General features: G+C 60.9%; 1 protein-coding gene across 4 annotated transcripts in view; it reads left to right on the forward strand.

Moving 5' to 3' along the window:
• Nucleotides 1-3,777: 3,777 nt before the first annotated feature.
• DOT1L (DOT1 like histone lysine methyltransferase) overlaps nucleotides 3,778-19,046 on the forward strand; it is a 96,025-nt gene continuing 80,756 nt past the window's right edge. For all 4 annotated transcript variants that reach the window (XM_064175098.1, XM_064175101.1, XM_064175100.1 and 1 more), the window contains exon 1: nucleotides 3,778-4,216. In XM_064175098.1, the coding sequence (XP_064031168.1) occupies nucleotides 4,136-4,216 (81 nt within the window). In that variant the 5' untranslated portion in view covers nucleotides 3,778-4,135. The remainder of the gene's footprint in view (nucleotides 4,217-19,046) is intronic.

Raw genomic sequence — 19,046 nt, forward strand, 5'->3', positions numbered from 1 at the left:
CATGAGCCGCTGATGGGCACAGGCTTGCCTGCCTTACCCTGCCTGCTGATCTAAGTTGTTATTGTCAACTCAATTGGGTCAATCTCCAAGCTGAGACGTGGCTTAAAAGGCAATTTCCTGGAGAAACCAATGCCACCCTCAAGCCACTGTGCCCACCCTGGCCCCCATGCCACGGCCATGCACTCCCCGTGCCAAAGGCACATTGGCCACAAGGGTTGGTACACAACCTGACCCTGCAGCCCTGGTGGGAATAACACCAGGGTGGGGATGAGCTCAGGAGGTGCTTTTGTACGTGGCTTGTGCTCAGGGCATCACTCGTGCAAGACATCCTTGGTGCTTTAATGCCCACCCTGTGCCCCCTGTGCCCTCCAGGCTCATGTTCCACTCACTGCCTGCCCCCTGAAAGGTCTCTAGCTGGGGATCCAGGCTGCTGGGTGTGTGTGTGGGGGATGCAGGAGCTGTGGTGCAGGAGGAGCTGCTGGCCAGCTGCCCACGTGCCTCTGCAGGGCTGGGCACCAGCCATGTGGCATAGCTGGCACCTGCCAGGGAAACCTCCCTTCTCCAGTGCCCCAGAACCACAGCTCACATGCAGGGAGCTGCACAGCATTTGGGGTTCCTCCCCAGTCCAGCCTGGTGCTGTTCTTCCAACACCTCCAGGGATGGGGACTCCACCAGCTCCCTGGGCAGCCAGTTCCAGTGCCTGCCCACTCCTGTGGGCAAGGAAATGGTTCCTCGTGTCGAGGGCTGTCCAAGAAACCTATGCCCATGGCACCTGGGGGACATGGTTTAGTGCCAGGGTGGTGTTGGGTTGCTGCTTGGACTTGGATGATCTCAGAGGGCTTCTCCAACCCAAGCCATTCCCTGATCCCATGACAACAGATCTCCTGGCCAGGGTGGGGGTTTCAAGAAGCCACCAGTAGTGGTACCAGAGCACTGCCCAGCAGCAGCCAGCCGGGCACAGGCTGGGGGGCATCTGGCAAAGCCACAGAGTCTCTTTGTCAGGAGCTGGCTTGGCCCACACAAGGACTTGGCTGGCAAAGCAATTAAAGGGCAACCCAAGGAACTCAAAGAGCAGTCTTGAAACGGAGCCTGCTGCCCCCGGGAGGGCTCCTGCCATGGCTCTTTGTTTCAAGGGGATGGCACCTCGGGGGTGAGCTCATTAACCACGAAGTGATCAGCTCAGAGGCAGTCAGAGCAGTTTAAGCTCTGCCAACTTGATGACTTCTGGTGTTTGCTTCAGCAAACCCTTCTCAGTTCTGGAGCTTTCTGCACGCAGGGGAGAGAAGAAAAGTGGGAGAGATACCAAGGGAAGAGCTGAGTTGGAGCCAGCTGTGGAGGTGATTCTGGGTGAGGGAGCAAGGGACAGGAGCAGGGACAGGAGCAGGGACACGTCCCAGGCTGAGGGCCCTGCTGAAGGCAGCGACGTGTCCTGAATCACAGAGCCACAGAATGAACCAGCTCGGAAAAGAGCTCTGAGGTCATCGAGTCCAACCTGGCACCTGACCCTTCTGATGAGCTACCCCTGGCACTGAGTGCCTCATGCAGCCTCCTCTTAAACACCTCCAGGGATGGGCACTCCACCACCTCCCTGGGCAGCCCATTCCAGTGCCAATCACTCTCTCTGCCAGCAACTTCCTAACAACATCCAGCCTCAACCTGCCCTGCCACAGCTTCAGCCTGGGGCCCCTTCTTCTGGCCCTGGCTGCCTGGCAGCAGAGCCCAACCCTACCTGGCTACAGCCTCCCTGCAGGCAGCTGCAGGCAGCAATCAGCTCTGCCCTGAGCCTCCTCTGCTGCAGGCTGCACCCCCCCAGCTCCCTCAGCCTCTCCTCACAGGGCTGTGCTCCAGGCCCCTCCCCAGCCTTGCTGCCCTTCTCCAAACACCTTCCAGCACCTCAGCAGCTCTCTGCAATTCAGGAGCCCAGAACTGGACACAGCACTGCAGGGGTGGCCTGAGCAGTGCTGAGCACAGGGGCACAAGAACCTCCCTTGTGCTGCTGCCCACACTGCTCCTGAGCCAGCCCAGGCTGCCATTGGCTCTGCTGCCCACCTGGGCACTGCTGCCTCCTCTGCAGCTCCTCTCTCCCACCACCCCCAGGTGCCTCTCTGCCTGCCTGCTCTCAGCCACTCTGGCCCCAGCCTGTAGCACTGCCAGCCCAGGTGTGAAGTGCTGTGACCCTGCTGTGCTGGAGAGCGTCTGGGGCAGGGCACCAAAACTGGCAAAGGGTCTGGAGAGGAGGGCTGGTGAGGAGCAGCTGAGGTCCCACGCAAAGGGGTGAAGGGCACAGCTGGGTGATGGGCACAGGTGACTGCTGGGCAGCTTCTGGTGGGACTGCAGGTGGAAACGTTTGCCCGTGAGGACAGTTGGACACTGGAGGCATCTCCCGAGGGCAGCAGTGGAGTCTCCTGCATGGCACAGCCCTGGGACGCAGCCTGCCAGGCTGCTGGGGCAGCTGCGTGCAGCTCAGGGGTTGGAGCAGGTGGCCCTTGGGATGCCTTTCAACCTGGCACTCTGTGAGTGAACTGGGCACAGGCTGCGTCTCACACAGCTGGCACCCACCATGCATGGGCACCTGAGTGCTGTGTGCTTGTGCCATCACACAGGGGGCACCCACCATGCATGGGCACCTGAGTGCTGTGTGCTTGTGCCACCACACAGGGGGCACTCACCATGCATGGGCACCTGAGTGCTGTGTGCTTGTGCCATCACACAGGGGGCACCCACCATGCATGGGCACCTGAGTGCTGTGTGCCTGTGCCATCACACGGGGGGCACCCACCATGCATGGGCATCTGAGTGCTGTGTGCCTGTGCCATCACACAGGGGGCACCCACCATGTATGGACACCTGAGCAGTAAGTGCCAGCCTTGTTGTGTCACATAGAGGGTTCCAGCCTTGCAGGATTGCCCTGGGTGCTGTGTGCCAGTCTTCAACCATCACAGGAGGTGCTGCAGCTGCTGTCACTGCCATGTTGGGTGCCCCAGTCCCTGTCCCTGTCTGCTCCAGCCCCTGTCACTGCCACACTGGGTGCCCTTTCTCCTGTCCCTGTCTGCTCCAGCCCCTGCCCATCCCTGGGTGCCCTGCCCGATGCAGCCCCTGCCCGTCTCTGGGTGTCCCTTCCCCTATCCCTGTCGGCTCCATGCCCTGCCCATCCTTGGGTGTCCCTGCCCGTCTCCGTCAGCTCCATCCCCTGCCCGTCCCTGGGTGCCCCTGCCCGCTGCAGCCCCTGCCCGTCCCTGGTGCCCCTGCCCATCCCTGGGTGCCCCTGCCCGTCCCTGGGTGCCCCTGCCCGCTGCAGCCCCTGCCCATCCCTGGGTGCCCCTGCCCAATGCAGCCCCTGCCCATCCCTGGGTGTCCCTTCCCCTATCCCTGTCGGCTCCATCCCCTGCCCGTCCCTGGGTGCCCCTGCCCGCTGCAGCCCCTGCCCGCTCCCTGCCCGCTCCCTGCCCGTCCCTGGTGCCCCTGCCCGCTCCCTGCCCGCTCCCTGCCCGCCCCTGCCCTCTGCCCTCTGCGTCCCCTCGCCCTCGCGTGTCACCGCCGCCTCGCGCCGCGGGCCGCGCGCCCCCCGGGCCTGCCTCGCGCTCCCCCCCCCCCCCCCCCCCGCCCCTCTCCGGTGCGCCGCGCGGGCGCGCGCGGGGGCGGCGGCGCGCGGGGCCGGGCGGGAGCGCGCGCGGGGAGGGCAGCTGAGGACAGGGGGGAGGGAGCGCGAGGCCGCGCCCGCCCCCGCCCCCGCCCCCCCCCCCCCCCCCCCGCGTCTGTCGCGTCGGTAGGGCCCGGCCCGGCCCGGCCCCGGCGCCTCATTGTGCTTCGCCTCACGCCGGCCCAAGATGGCGGCGGCGCCGGAGAGCCCCGCGAGCCGCTAACGACAATAGAGGGCGGCTGAGGGGAGCGGGCGCCCCCGCCGGCACCGGCCTCCCCTCCCCGCCTCTCCCGCCGCTCTCCCCCCCCCCCTCCCCCTCTCCCTTCCCTTCCCTTCCCTTCCCCCCCCCCCCCCTCCCCTCCCGCCGCTGCCGCTGCCGCCGCCGCCGCCGCACCTCGCACACGCCCCCGGCCGGGCCTGGCCGCCACACCCCACCCCGGCCGGCCCCTCTAGCATGGTGCGGGGCCGCCGCCGCCTCCTTCTCCGGCTGCCGACATGGGCGAGAGGCTGGAGCTCCGGCTGAAGTCGCCCGTGGGAGCCGAGCCCGCCGTTTACCCCTGGCCGCTGCCCGTCTACGTGAGTATGGCTCCGGCCCGGCACCTGCCCCGTTCCCTGTCAGCGCCGCCCTTTCCCCGGGCCCGGCCGCCCCGCTTAGCCCCGCGGGCCGCCGGTTCCAGCTGGCCTCCCTCGGCTCCTTCCCTTCTCCGGCCTCCCCCGGACGCTCTCTGTCCCTCGGTAATCGATGTGTTACCGGTGTCCTCGCTGGCAGCGGCAGCGAGGAGCGTTATTGACCCGGCAGCGCTTGCCCGCCGGGGAGCACCCCCGGGGCTGGCGGGGCTGGAGTGGGGGGGGGGGGGGACGGTTCAGGAGCCGCCGGTTCCTCCAGCCCCGGGTACCGGCTGCTCTCCGGGAAGTCAAACCCTCGATTTCTTTTTATAATTGGTCGACTAAAGTTAAGGGCGGGGAGGGAGGAGGACGACTGCTTAATGAAAAGTTTTCGTCTTTTCCCGAGCCCGGCTCCCGTGTAACCGGTTAAGCACCGGGAGCTGCTCCCCCGCGGGGTGCCGCCGGCAGGGTCTGCTGCCTTGCTCAACGTCGCCGAAATTGAACCGGTGGCTTCGGGTAGTCCTCTTCAGTCGCACGAGTGGAAATAAACAGGGGCAGAAGCCTCGCTTGTGGGCAGGGGGTGGTGGTGGTGGTGGTGGGGAGGCTGTGCCGTCGGTCCGCGCCGGTAAGCTCGGTTGGGTGCTGTCGCTTGTGCGTTCCCCCCCCTCCCCGCCTCGAACGGCTGCCCTTGGAGCTGAGCTTCCCTTCGGGCTGAGCGGGATTCGAGGCAGGTTTGGCAGCTGATGGCAGCCCTCAAGCCGCATGCTTCCAGCTAGAATGTCACTTGTCCCTGCTGGGCTCCGGCACCGGCAGCCTTTGGGCTTTATCTTCCCCCCCCAACTTGCCTGACTTTGCCCAGCCTCTGCCGAGCCCCGGGGGAGATGTGTGACCTTGATAGCCACGGCCCTGGCCGGATTAGTGACAGCGGCTTTGAGAGAGGGTTTTGTGTGGGGTGTGTATGTGTGAGTGTGTGCAGAGTTCCTACCGACCCTTTTCGCCCTTCTGAGAGCAGTTTCTGAAGGGAAGATTCTCCCTCTCGCTCTATTTTCACTCGGCCTGAGCGCTCCTTGTGTTGCAGGCTGCGCTCTGGTGCGTGTGCGGGGAGAGAACATGCTGGGACACAGGCTGGGGCAGCTGATCCTGCTGCTGGCATGGCCACGCTGACGTGTTTGTGTGTGAGCGATTAGAAATGCATGGCTTGTGGCAGGGCAGATGACTCTGCCTGCCTGGCTGCAGCCTGCCTGCCTTTGGGGGGGCCAGGGCAGATGATTCTGCCTCCCTATCTGTAGCCTGCCTGCCTTTGGGGGGGCCAGGGCAGATGATTCTGCCTCCCTATCTGTAGCCTGCCTGCCTTTGGGGGGGCCAGGGCAGATGATTCTGCCTATCCACAGCCTGCCTTTGGGGGTGCCAGGGCAGATGACTCTGCCTATCCACAGCCTACCTTTGGGGGTGCCAGGGCAGATGACTCTGCCTATCTGCAGCCTGCTTTTGGGGGTGCCAGGGTAGGTGACTCTACCTATCTACAGCCTGCCTTTGGGAGTACCAGGCAGATGACTCTACCTATCTACAGCCTACCTTTGGGGGTGCCAGGGCAGATGACTCTACCTATCTACAGCCTACGTTTGGGGGTGCCAGGGCAGATGACTCTGCCTCTCTACAGCCTACCTTTGGGGGTGCCAGGGTAGATGACTCTGCCTATCTGCAGCCTACCTTTGGGGGTGCCAGGGTAGATGACTCTGCCTATCCACAAGCTACCTTCGGGGTTGCCAGGACAGATGAGACTCTACCTCTTTATCCTGCCTTTGGGGGTTGCCGGGGCCGTGCCCGTGGCTTGCAAAGCCAATCCCGCATGGATGCTGGGCTGCTGTTTTTGCTGGGCTGCCGTTTTGGCCGTGCTGGCGGCGGAGGCTGGAGCCTGCGGCAGGCAGTGGTTAGTGCAAGCCCTTCCTGGCTGGGCAGCTCTGTCATTCGTCTGTGTTTTTGTTCATTCCCGGGCGCGCCTTCTGCTTAAATTTTTTTTTTCTTCTTCTTCTTCTTTTTTTTTTCCCCCTTCCTTGCAGAAACTGAAAGCAAAATGCTGACCAAATCCACTGCTCTTCCTGTCACCCAGCGTTCTATTAACCTCCTGCCTCCGAGCAGGTTGTGTGAAGCCATAGGTTAAAAGATGACAGAGCTCAGGGATTCCAGCTACGACCATTCCTTAATGGTTTGGGTTTTAATGTAGAGGCACAAAACTTCCTACTGGCTTAACGCCCCCCCCCCAAAAAAAAAAACCCAACAACCCACAACCTTTAACCTCTTCTCTTTATGGAGAGTCATAAAAATGCCTGCAGGCTTAAATCTCTCCCAAATCACAACCTCTCCCCCTCCCCAAAATCACAACCTTCAACCCTACCCCTTCATGGGTAGTCAGGAAGCTTCCTACAGGCTTAACCCCTTCCCAAAATCACAACCTTCAACCTCACCTCCATCCCCTTTAGGTATAGTTAGGAAGCTGCCTACAGGCTTGACCCCTCCCCAAAATCACAACCTTCAACCTCACCCCCTCATGTGTAGTCAAGAAGCTTCCTACAGGCTTAACCCCTTCCCAAATTCACAGCCTTCAACCCTACCCCTTCATGGGTAGTCAAGAAGCTTCCTACAGGCTTAACCCCTCCCCAAAATCACAACCTTCAACCTCACCCCCATCCCCTTCAGGTATAGCTAGGAAGCTGCCTACAGGCTTAACCTCTCCCCAAAATCACAACCTTTAACCTCACCCCCATCCCCTTATATATAGTCAGGAAGCTTCCTACAGGCTTAACACCTCCCCAAAATCACAACCTTTAACCTCACCCCCATCCCCTTATATATAATCAGGAAGCTTCCTACAGGCTTAACTCCTCCCCGAAATTACAACCTTTAACCCTTCCACTCCTTCATAGGTAGTCAGGAGGCTTCCTACAGGCTTAACCCCTTCCTAAAACCACAACCTTCAACCTCAACCCCATCCCTTTATGTATAGTTAGGAAGCTGCCTACAAGCTTAACCCCTCCCCAAAATCACAGCCTTCAACCTCACCCCCTTATGTGTAGTCAAGAAGCTTCCTACAGGCTTAATCTCCCCCCAGATTCACAATGTTCAACCCTACCCCTTCGTGGGTAGTCAAGAAGCTTCCTACAGGCTTAACCCCTTCCCAAATTCACAGCCTTCAATCCTACTCCTTCATGGGTAGTCAAGAAACTTCCTACAGGCTTAACCTCTCCCCAAAATCACAACCTTTAACCTCACCTCCATCCCCTTATATAGAGTTAGGAAGCTTCCTACAGGCTTAACTCCTCCCCAAAATTACAACCTTTAACCCTCCCACCCCTTCATAGGTAGTCAGGAGGCTTCCTACAGGCTTAACCCCTCCTCAAAATCGTAATCTTTAACCCCACCTCTTCATAGGTAGTCAGGAAGCTTCCTACAGGCTTAACCCCTTCCCAAATTCACAGCCTTCAATCCTACCCCTTCATGGGTAGTCAAGAAGCTTCCTACAGGCTTAACCCCTCCCCTAAATCACAACCTTCAACCTCACCCCCATCCCCTTATATAGAGTCAGGAAGCTTCCTACAGGCTTAACTCCCTCCCCCGCCCCAAATCACAGCCTCCAACTCCCCTTCCCCCTGAAAGACATTGACCCAAATTCCTCCAGGCTTCAAAGAAACCCAAACAAATCCCAACCTCCAACCTCTCCCTCCCTTCCCAAGGGTTTGTTTTCCTGCCGTTTGCAGCGTGAGGACGTTCAGGGCTTTGCTTTAATTTTAGGCAGTCTCCAGTAGCTGGTTCGGAAGATGGCAGAGAAAAACAACCTTTTGCTTCCCCTGCCTGCTCACCACTGCGGCGGGCAGAGGAGCTGCCGTGGCACCAGCTCCCTGGTTTAGCTTGCCACGGGGTGGGGGCGGGCACAGGAGCGGCTCCGTGTTCCAGCCGGAGCACATCAATAGCGCAGGCTGCAGTTTCGGGGAGGGCAGCATCACGCCGCGTGTTCCCGGCGAGGCAGCTTGCTTGCGTGGGCTCCCCTGCGGGCACGCACACAGGCACCGTGGGCTCCCCTGCGGGCACGCACACAGGCACCGTGGGCACACATGCAGGCACCGTAGGCTCCTCTGCGAGCATGCACACACCATGGGCACACACACAGGCACTGTGGGCTCCCCTGCGGGCACGCACGCAACATGGGCACACACACAGGCACCGTGGGCTCCCCTGCAGGCATGCACACACCATGGGCACTCACTCAGGCACCGTGGGCTCCTCTGCAGGCACACACACACCATGGGCACACACACAGGCACCATGGGCTCCCCTGCAGGCACACACACAGGCACTGTGGGCTCCTCTGCAGGCACGCACACACCATGGGTGCACACACCATGGGCATACACACAGGCACCATGGGCATACACACAGGCACCGTGGGCTCCCCTGCGGGCACGCAGACACCATGGGCACACACACAGCACTGTGGGCTCCTCTGCGGGCATGCACACACCATGGGCACACCGTGGGCACGCACACAGGCTCCGTGGGCTCCCCTGCGGGCACGCACACAGGCTCCGTGGGCTCCTCTGCGGGCACGCACACACCATGGGCACACACACAGGCACCGTGGGCTCCCCCGCGGGCACACACACAGGCTCCGTGGGCTCCCACGCAGGCACGGCTGTGCCCTTTGCTGCAGCGCCTGTGCCCTGAAGCTGTGCAGAGGGCTCCTGCGGGCGCTGTGCCGCGCCGAGCCGCAGGCTGCCGGTGCCCGCTTGGCACAGCCTGGCGCTGGCAGCAGCTCCCTGCGCCGCTGAGCTGTGCTTGACGTCAGCAGAACGTTTCTTAGTTTCACCTCTGCCGCTCGGCTCCCGGGGGAGCGAGGGGGCACAGAAGCCACGGGGCACAGAACCCACCCTGCCGGGGGGCTGCGCAGCGCTGTGCCTGCTGCCTTCCCGCTGTGCCCTCTCAGCTCTCCGCAGCCGGAGGGAAAGGGTAGTTCCTCGCTGGCTGTTTGGGGTGCCGATGGCAGCAGTGGCAGGGACTCCTCTTTGCCAGCATCCGAGGCTCAGTGGCGCTGCGGACCCGCTGCTTGCCGTGCCGCAGCCTCCTCTCCAGCGGCTTGGCTGCTTTTATGCTCCTACTCCCCCTTCAATTAGCGGCTTCGCTGGCGCCGGGGGCTGAGCGCTGCTGTTCAGGAGGTCGCTCGGACTGCAAACCTCCCTCTTGATCTCACACCTGCTGCTCTAGAGCAGCCCAAGTGCATGTGCCAGGAGGTGGGTGGGTGAGCGGTGGGGATGTGGAGCGGAATGGGGAGGGGGGGGGGGGGACACCCTTCAGCCTGCAGGCTGACAAACTGCCGCTCGTTGGGGATGCTGAAAGAGCCGCGGAGGGTGACGTGAAACAACAATTTCCCTCCGAGTCTAATTAGGGCCGTGGGAGGGGAGAGAGCGGCGACAGCGCAGGGGCAGCGCAAAAGCAGCGCAGAAGCAGCGCAGCGCAAGCCCCAAACGCTCTGGCTCCGGCCCCTGCCCTCCGCTGGACACGCGGTAAAGGGCCGTGGGGAGTGCCGCGGGGTGAGCACTCGTGTCCGGGGCACGCTGTGATGAGTAAGTGGAGTGAGTACAGGGTGAGTAAGCTCTCGTCATGACTCACTTCGCTATTTTCTGGTGCTGACCCTCTCGGGTGTTTTTTTTTCCTAAGCTGCTCTTGTTTCATCAGAGCTTGCAGGGAGTTGAGTTTCTTTTGTTGTGTGCCGGTTCGCTGCCTGACTCCCACCTACTTTGCCCCATTTATAGCTCGCTTTAGGCTGTCAAGAGACCAGGGATGCTGCCTTAAAGCTGCTAATTTTGGCGTGGGGTGAGATGCAGGCCGAGGGAAAGGAAGGGGAAGGGAGCTGATGGGTTTAGGTTCGTGATTCGGGTTAGGTCGGAAGGGATCTTGAAGATCATCCAGTTCCAACCCACTAGCGATGGGCAAGGACACCTCCATTAGCTCAGGTTGCTCAAGGCCTCATCCAGGCTGGTCCTGAACGTCTCCAGGGAGGTTGTGGAGCACAGAATGGGATCAAAGATCACATCCAGCTTGACTTTGAACATCTCTCCAGGGAGGTTGTGGAGTGTCTCCCCATCCTCCCTCTCTGTGCTCCACAACCTCCCTGGGCAACCTGTGGCAGTGTCTCCCCATCCTCCCTCTCTGTGCTCCACAACCTCCCTGGGCAACCTGTGCCAGTGTCTCACCATCCTCCCTCTCTGTGCTCCACAACCTCCCTGGGCAACCTGTGCCACTGTCTCCCCATCCTCCCTCTCTGTGCTCCACAACCAACCTGGGCAACCTGTGCCAGTCTCTCCCCACCCTCAACCTGTGCCAGTGTCTCTCCACCCTCACTGGCAAGAATTTCCTCCTAATCTCCAGTCTTAATCTCCCCTCCTCAAGCTTCAATCCATTCCCTCTCATCCCAGCCCTACTCAAAAGTCCCTTCCCAGCTCTCCCCCTTCCATCTCCTGAAGGCTGCTGCTAGGCTCCCTTGGGAGCCAGTGGTGGTCTGCAAGAGGCCAATGCCCACAGGGGGGTGGCATTTGGAGTCGAACTTCCACTGTTGACATGCAGGACTTGGTGCTTCGAGGTAGATCAGATGGCTACAAAGGCTGAAGTCTACTCCCAAACCTTGCAGGTATTTAGGGTTATTCCAGGGAATTGTCCTTAAATCGCTGCATTCATTCTCTTATCTCTGCCTTTTACTGTGAATATTTATTAGGCCTGATGGAGTTTTTTTTTTTTCCCCAGCCCCTGACAAGTTCTGCCTCATCTGTGAGGTGTCTGAGGTTGTACTTTGAGCTCCTCTTGACAAGTTCCTGCCGAAGCAGTCCTGCCTGTGTGGGAGATGTATGTGTGGGGGGGAGTGGGTTGGGTTTGGTTGTTGTTTTTTTGCTGCTTTTTCGTGTGTGTGTTCTCTTTATCTTTTTTTTTTCCCCCTCCTTCTTTTAAATCTGGATCAGTTCCATCATCAGGTCTGGCACAGTTCTGCTGACACATCTCTGGCACCAGCTAAGGGGTTGCTTGCATACAGAACAGAGCCAACAGGAGGCTTCAGAGCTGCTGGAGCTTGCTTGTCACCAAAATCGATGTCTGTTGGGCTGCACCCCTAATGCAATGTGGAAAAGCCTGTTCCTGGCAGCACCTGCCTCAGGATGCTGCTTGGGTTATCTCTTCTCCTCCAGGCTTGCACCCAGAGGGGTTTGTGCAGCCTGATCACAGGATCAGTCAGGGTTGGAAGGGAGCATAAGGATCATCTAGGTCTAACCCCCCTGCCATGGGCTGCCCTAGAGCAGGTTGGCCAGAGCCTCACTGACAAAGAGTGGCACAGGCAGGTGATGGAAGGAGGCTGGGCACTGCTGTTGACTTTGGGTGGCTCAGGCTGTCGTGGCACTGTGCCCTTCACCCAGATGGCTGCAGGTGACTGACTGCCTGGCAGCGTGTGCAAGGCCCTGCAGGTGTCAGAGTTCAACATCTGCCTGCCTTGCTTGTTCTCCTGCCAGACCTGCCCTTTGGTGGCCTGCTCAGTGGTGTTCCCCCCCCCCCAAAGATAACAGCAGCCCTCCCTGCCTGCCAGCTTTTGGTGCGGTGTCTTCTCCCCCTCCCAGTCTGACGTCTGAGGGTTGGGTATTGGTGTTGTGATAGTGCCTGGGAGCTGCTTCTGCTGCAGGCAAGCCCAAGCCGTGCTGGATCCCAGCAGGGTTCTGCTCTGGGTGTCTTAGGACCAGGGTTGGAAAAGCCTTCTGAGATCAGCCAGTCCAAGCAGCGACCCAACACCACCATGGCCACTAACCCATGTCTGCTCCTGCAGGGATGGGGACTGCAGCGCCCCGCAGGGATGGGGACTGCACCGCCCCGCAGGGATGGGGACTGCAGCGCCCAGCAGGGATGGGGACTGCACCTCCCAGCAGGGATGGGGACTGCACCTCGCAGCAGGGATGGGGACTGCACCGCCCCGCAGGGATGGGGACTGCAGCGCCCAGCAGGGATGGGGACTGCACCTCCCAGCAGGGATGGGGACTGCACCTCGCAGCAGGGATGGGGACTGCACCGCCCCGCAGGGATGGGGACTGCAGCGCCCAGCAGGGATGGGGACTGCACCCGAAGGGATGGGGACTGCACCCGAAGGGATGGGGACTGCACCCGAAGGGATGGGGACTGCAGCGCCCAGCAGGGATGGGGACTGCAGCGCCCAGCAGGGATGGGGACTGCACCTCCCAGCAGGGATGGGGACTGCACCTCCCAGCAGGGATGGGGACTGCACCTCCCAGCAGGGATGGGGACTGCACCTCCCAGCAGGGATGGGGACTGCACCTCCCAGCAGGGATGGGGACTGCACCTCCCAGCAGGGATGGGGACTGCACCTCCCAGCAGGGATGGGGACTGCACCTCCCAGCAGGGATGGGGACTGCACCTCCCAGCAGGGATGGGGACTGCACCTCCCAGCAGGGATGGGGACTGCACCTCCCAGCAGGGATGGGGACTGCACCTCCCAGCAGGGATGGGGACTGCACCCGAAGGGATGGGGACTGCACCTCCCAGCAGGGATGGGGACTGCACCGCCCGCAGGGATGGGGACTGCGGCGCCCAGCAGGGATGGGGACTGCAGCGCCCCGCAGGGATGGGGACTGCGGCGCCCCGCAGGGATGGGGACTGCGGCGCCCAGCAGGGATGGGGACTGCACCTCGCAGCAGGGATGGGGACTGCAGCGCCCAGCAGGGATGGGGACTGCAGCGCCCAGCAGGGATGGGGACTGCACCTCCCAGCAGGGATGGGGACTGCACCTCGCAGCAGGGATGGGGACTGCACCGCCCAGCAGGGATGGGGACTGCACCGCCCAGCAGGGATGGGGACTGCACCGCCCGCAGGGATGGGGACTGCACCTCCCAGCAGGGATGGGGACTGCACCGCCCGCAGGGATGGGGACTGCGGCGCCCCGCAGGGATGGGGACTGCAGCGCCCCGCAGGGATGGGGACTGCAGCGCCCCGCAGGGATGGGGACTGCGGCGCCCAGCAGGGATGGGGACTGCACTGCCCAGCAGGGATGGGGACTGCAGCGCCCAGCAGGGATGGGGACTGCACCTCCCAGCAGGGATGGGGACTGCAGCGCCCAGCAGGGATGGGGACTGCAGCGCCCAGCAGGGATGGGGACTGCAGCGCCCAGCAGGGATGGGGACTGCAGCGCCCAGCAGGGATGGGGACTGCAGCGCCCAGCAGGGATGGGGACTCCAGCGCCTCCCTGGGCATCCTGTGCCAATCCCTGACCTTTCTTACAGCAAAGAAGTTGTTTCTTGGTCCAACCTAACCCTCCCCTGACACAATTTCAGGCGATTTCCTCTCCTCCTATCCTCTGATCCCAGGGAGAAGAGACCAACTCCCACCTCACTGCAATCTCCTTTCAGGTTCTTCTACCAATTTAGTTCCTCTTGCTCAGCCTGGAAAGGTCATGCCCTTGACTCTGTCCCAGTTCAATCCTGCTTCTGCCCTTGTGCCCATCCTGCCAACCTGAGGTGTCTCTGCCCTGAGCCGCTGGAGCTGAAGCCTCCAAATTAGCAACTGTGACGTTAAGTCTGGCTTCAATAATTCATTGCCGTGGCCCTGTTCCTCCTGCTTGCTGCTTTTCCACTCAGCTCTGCTGGCAAACACTTCTGCTCGGCTCAGCGAGTGGTGTGGGACCGGCACCCTGCGGCTGCGGGCGAGTCCCTGGCGGTGGCAGCTGCTGGCAGTGGACTTTGTACAGGTGGAAGGGTGCAGAGTGCGGGTGTGGGCTGGGATCCCTCTGCTCTCCCTCGTTCCTCTCCCTCTGTCCCTCTCCCTCTGTTCCTGTCCCTCTGTTCCTCTCCCCCTGTCCCTCTCCCTCTGTCCCTCTCCCTCTGTCCCTCTCCCCCTGTTCCTCTCCCCCTGTCCCTCTCCCCCTGTCCCTCTCCCCCTGTCCCTCTCCCCCTGTCCCTCTCCCCCTGTCCCTCTCCCCCTGTCCCTCTCCCTCTTTCCCTCTCCCTCATGTCTGATAGGGCAGATGCCTGAGCTGTCCCCCAAAGCCCTGTGCTGAGCACAAAGCCCAGGAGCAGGCAGAGATGAGGAGAATCCCAGGGAGAGTCACTCTGGAAACGAGAGCTCAGGGCTAGGGCTGCCGAACCAGCCTGGCCTGGCAGTTCAGTGCTTGCTGCCTGTGCCACTGAGCTTTGCTGGGAATCGTTTTCCCGATGCCTCCCTTCGACCCCCCCGAGGCAGTGGGGTAGGTGTGGGAGCTGCTGCTGAAGTGCCCTTAGCTGAGTTAAGATCAGTTGAGGAAGGTCCTAAATTGGCTCTAAATCTGCCTCTGCGGTGTGGGACCTGAGAGCTGCCTGAGCTGCAGGCTGCTGCTGGGGGTGGTCCTGTGCCTCTTGCTCTTGCTGGCCCCCAGCCAGCAACCCTCTCAGCCTTCCCCAGCTCCAGCCCTTCCTTTCCACGTACTCCAGAACGGGACGAGCTGCTCCTGCCGCTGGCCCCCAGCCACTTGCTGCTGCCGGGAGGCAGCCTCACGTTCTTCACGTGCTGCTGCTTTCCCCTTGGATGGGTTTGGGCTGGAGGGAGAAGGTGGGACAGAGGGGGAGGACCTGGGGAAGCAGGCAGCAGAGGCTGTCTCGGTGCTGCTGGGGCAGCTCTGGGAACAGGCTGGCTGGAAAGAAATCTCCCAGGGTTTTCCTTTCACAGCCCCCTCCAGCCTGAGCTGTAATCTGACTCACGCAGGGGCAGCCCTGCTCTACAAAAGGAGGGGGTGGTGGTGGAGCAGAGGAAGCTGCTGTGAGCTGACTTTACCAGGCCAAGGACCCACAAAACCAAAAAGCCCCCAAAACTCCTCAGCTCCCCTTGAGTAATCCTCCAGCAACGCAGCAGAGGTTAGGGGCTTGGCTCTGATTTCCTGCTCTTGGGAGATGCTCCTGGGGGGTGACTCATGGCTTAGAGCAACCTCTCTGGTCAAGAGAAAGAAAACTTCAGCAGACTTCCGATTTCTCAACACTCTTCTGCCCTCCCCAGGTCTAAAAAAACCCCAGGGAGTGAGTATGTGTGTGTGGGGGGAGAGAGACTGGTGTAAAACTGGGGCATCACTGAGTCATTTCCAGAGTGCTTTGGGTTTCTCCACTGCCCGGTGAGTAAACAGAAGCAAATGACAGAGCTGGCACAGTGACATCATTTCTCTGCTCTCCCCAGTGCCAAGGGCAGCCCAGCAATGGGCTGCTGGGAAGTGAGGTGGCCTCAGAGGGCCAGGAAGGCAGCCCTGGGTTGTGCAGCACGTGGTGGTGGTGGTGACAGAGCAGCAGCCTTCTTCTGGCCTTCAGCCTTTCAAGTGGAGCTGCCCACCAGTGACAATTGGGGCTTGTTCAGCTTTCAGAGTGGCTTTTGTTGCAGGCTCTGCCCCCCCTCACCCCTCCCCCCCTTTGCTACAGCAGAAATCAGCAGTTCAAATCGTTTGTGCTTTTTTTCCCCCCCCTCTCCTCCTCCCTCCCTTGGTATTTCTGGATGGAAAGCAAAAGTTGTTCCCTTGTGTTGTGCTTTGAGCCCAGAGCAGCTTTGAGTTCTGTTCCTCTGAACCAAATGGTCAGGAAGGTAGCTCCAAAGGCAAGAGGAGAGCTGCTGAGGATGGCTGCTTGTCACTGCCCTTTTGGTTTTGATCAGGGTCACAGGGTCCTGGAATGGCTCAGGCTGGAAGGCAGCTCAGAAGTCATCCACTCCAACCCCTGCCGTGGGCTGGGACACCTGAAATGTCAGAATCACAGAACCAGGCAGGGTTGGAAGGGAGCACAAGGAGCAGGCAGCTCCAAACCTCCTGCTATGCCCAGGGACACCCTACCCTAGAGCAGGCTGCACACAGCCTCAGCCAGCCTGGCCTCAAACACCTCCAGCCATGGGGCCTCAACCACCTCCCTGGGCAACCCCTGCCAGGCTCTCACCACCCTCATGCTGAACAACTTCTTCCTAACCTCCAGGCTGACTCTCCCCACCTCCAGCTTTGTTCCATTCCCCCCAGTCCTGTCCCTCCCTCACAGCCTCAAAAGTCCCTCCCCAGCTTTCTTGTAACCCTCTTAAGATACTGAGAGGTCACAATAAGGTCAGCTCTCAATTTGGCTGCTCCAGGCCTCACCCAGCCTGGCCTTGAGCACCCCCAGCAAGGAGGCAGCCACAGCCTCCCTGGGCAGCCTGGGCCAGGCTCTCAGCACCCTCACACTGCACAACTCCTTCCTCAGCTCCACTCTCCCCCTGCTCTGCCTCAGCTCCAAACCATTCCCCCTTGGCCTGCCTCAGAGCCCCTCAGCAAAAGTCTCTCTGCAGCCTCCCTGCAGGATCCCTTCAGGCCCTGGCAGCAGCTCTGAGGTGCTCCTGGAGCCTTCTCCTCTGCAGGCTGCACCCCCCCAGCTCCCTCAGCCTGTGCCCACAGCAGAGCTGCTGCAGCCCTTGGAGCATCTTTGTGCCCTCCTCTGACCTCACCCCAGCAGCTCTGTGCCCTCCTTCTGCTGGGGACACCACAACTGGAGGCAGGATTGGAGGTGAGGCCTCAGCAGAGCCGAGTGAAGGAGCAGAATCTCCTCTCCTGATGAATGTTCTTGTCCTGGCCAAAGTTCCAACTCAGACAACTCCAATTCATCTACCTCAGGCTCACCCAGCAGTGCAGTCAGACACAGTGCTGAAAGCTTTCAGTGTGCCAGGGGCAGTCCCTGCCTCCACAGCAGCCTCAGCTCTTGTCCTCCATGGCAGCTGCAATATCTATGGAGATGATTTTCCTTTCAGGTCTCCCAGACAGCTCTGAGTTGTGCTTCTCCTGGGAGCTCAGGCAGAATCTCTCAGCTCTTGGTGTGCAGGATTTATGGGAGCTTTAATCACCCTGCTCCCCAGGCAGCCATAGCTCTGCTGCTGGGCTCTTCCCTCCTTCTTTTCCCCCTTGCTGCTTGGCTTTCTCCTCTGAGTTAACCTCTGGCTGGCTGCTTAAAGCTCTGCACTGTAATGATCCACACCAGCAGCAGAGGTGAGCTGTTGGATTTTTGGTGGAGGAGGAGGAGAAACTTGTTTGGTGTGAGGCTGCTGCAGCCCTGGAGCAGGCTGTGGAGTCTCCTGCCCTGGTGCAGTGTCACCAGCAGGGTGAGGGAGGGGATTCTGCCCCTCTGCTGAGCTCCCACCTGCAGCACTGCCTCCACTTCTGATGTGTCCACTATGAGAGGGACCTGGAGCTGTTGGAGAGGGTCCAGAGGAGGCCATGAAGATGCTCAGAGGGCTGTGAGGACAGACTGGGAGAGTTGTTCAGCCTGGAGAAGAGAAGACTCAGACCTTAGAGCAGCCTTCTGCTACCTGAAGGGGCTCCAGGAGAGCTGGGGAGGGTCCTGTGCCAAGGGCTGGGACTGCCAGGATGAGAGACAATGGCTGTGAGCTGGGAGAGGGGAGAGTGAGAGTGGAGATGAGGAAGAAATTCCTGCCAATGAGGCTGGGGAGAGACTGGCACAGGCTGCCCAGGGAGGCTGTGGATGTGCCCTCCCTGCAGGTGCTCAAGACCAGGCTGGGGAAGGCCTGAGTAAGCTGTGTGGAGGTGTCCCTGCCCATGGCAGAGGAGGTTGGGACTGGAGGAGCTTTAAAGTCTCTCCCAACCTCAACCATTCCATGAATCTCCTCTGGAAACTTTCAGGACCCACCTGGATGTGTCCCTTGGTGACCTGCCCTGAGTGATCCTGCTCTGGTGGGGGGGTTTGGACTGGATGATATCCAAAGGTCCCTTCCAACCCCTACCATGCTTTGATACTCACCACACTTAGAGAACCAGGCAGGGTTGGAAGGGAGCACAAGGAGCAGGCAGTGCCAACCCCTGCCATGCCCAGGGACACCCTACCCTAGAGCAGGCTGCACACAGCCTCAGCCAGCCTGGCCTCAAACACCTCCAGCCATGGGGCCTCAACCACCTCCCTGGGCAACCCCTGCCAGGCTCTCACCACTCTCCTGCTCAACAACTTCCTCCTCACCTCCAGCCTCACTCTCCCCACCTCCAGCTCTGCTCCATTCCCCCCACTCCTGCCACTCCCTCACAGCCTCAAAAGTCCCTCCCCAGCTTTTTTGGAGCCCCCTTCAGGTCCTGGCAGGCCACAAGAAGGTCCCCTGGGAGCCTCCTCTGCTCCAGCCTGCACAGCCCCAACTCTTTCAGGCTGTGCTCACAGCAGAGCTGCTGCAGCCTCTCAGCATCCTCCTGGCCCTGCTCTGGACACTCTCCAGCATCTCCACAGCCCTCTTGGCCCAGGGGCTCCAGAGCTGGATGCAGGACTCCAGGTGGGGTCTCAGCAGAGCAGAGCAGAGGGGCAGAATCCCCTCCCTGGCCCTGCTGGCCACACTGCTGCTGCTGCAGCCCAGGCTCTGCTTGGCTCTCTGGGCTGCAAGTGCTCACTGCTGGCTCCTGCTGAGCTTCTCCTCCAGCAGCACCCCCAAGTGCCTCTGCTCAGGGCTGCTCTCCAGCCTGGCACTGCCCAGCCTGGATTGGTGCTTGGCATTGCCTCGCCCCAGCTGCAGGACCTTGCCCTTGGTCTTGCTGAACCTCCTGAGCTTGGCTTGTGCCAAGTTGCTCCAGGTCTCATCCAGCCTGGCCTTGAACATCTTTCCAGACAGGTTGTGGATGGAGGGTGAGGAGGGGTCAGGGCACACTCAGGACCACCAGTGCCAGCCAAGGATTCCCAGCATGGCTTGGGTTGGAAGGGACCTTTAAGATCAGCTCAGTTCCAACCCACCCTGCCATGGACAGGGACAACTC

Source organism: Pogoniulus pusillus, chromosome 41 (genome assembly GCF_015220805.1).
Source record: "Pogoniulus pusillus isolate bPogPus1 chromosome 41, bPogPus1.pri, whole genome shotgun sequence".
In the NCBI taxonomy this organism is placed as follows: domain Eukaryota; kingdom Metazoa; phylum Chordata; class Aves; order Piciformes; family Lybiidae; genus Pogoniulus; species Pogoniulus pusillus.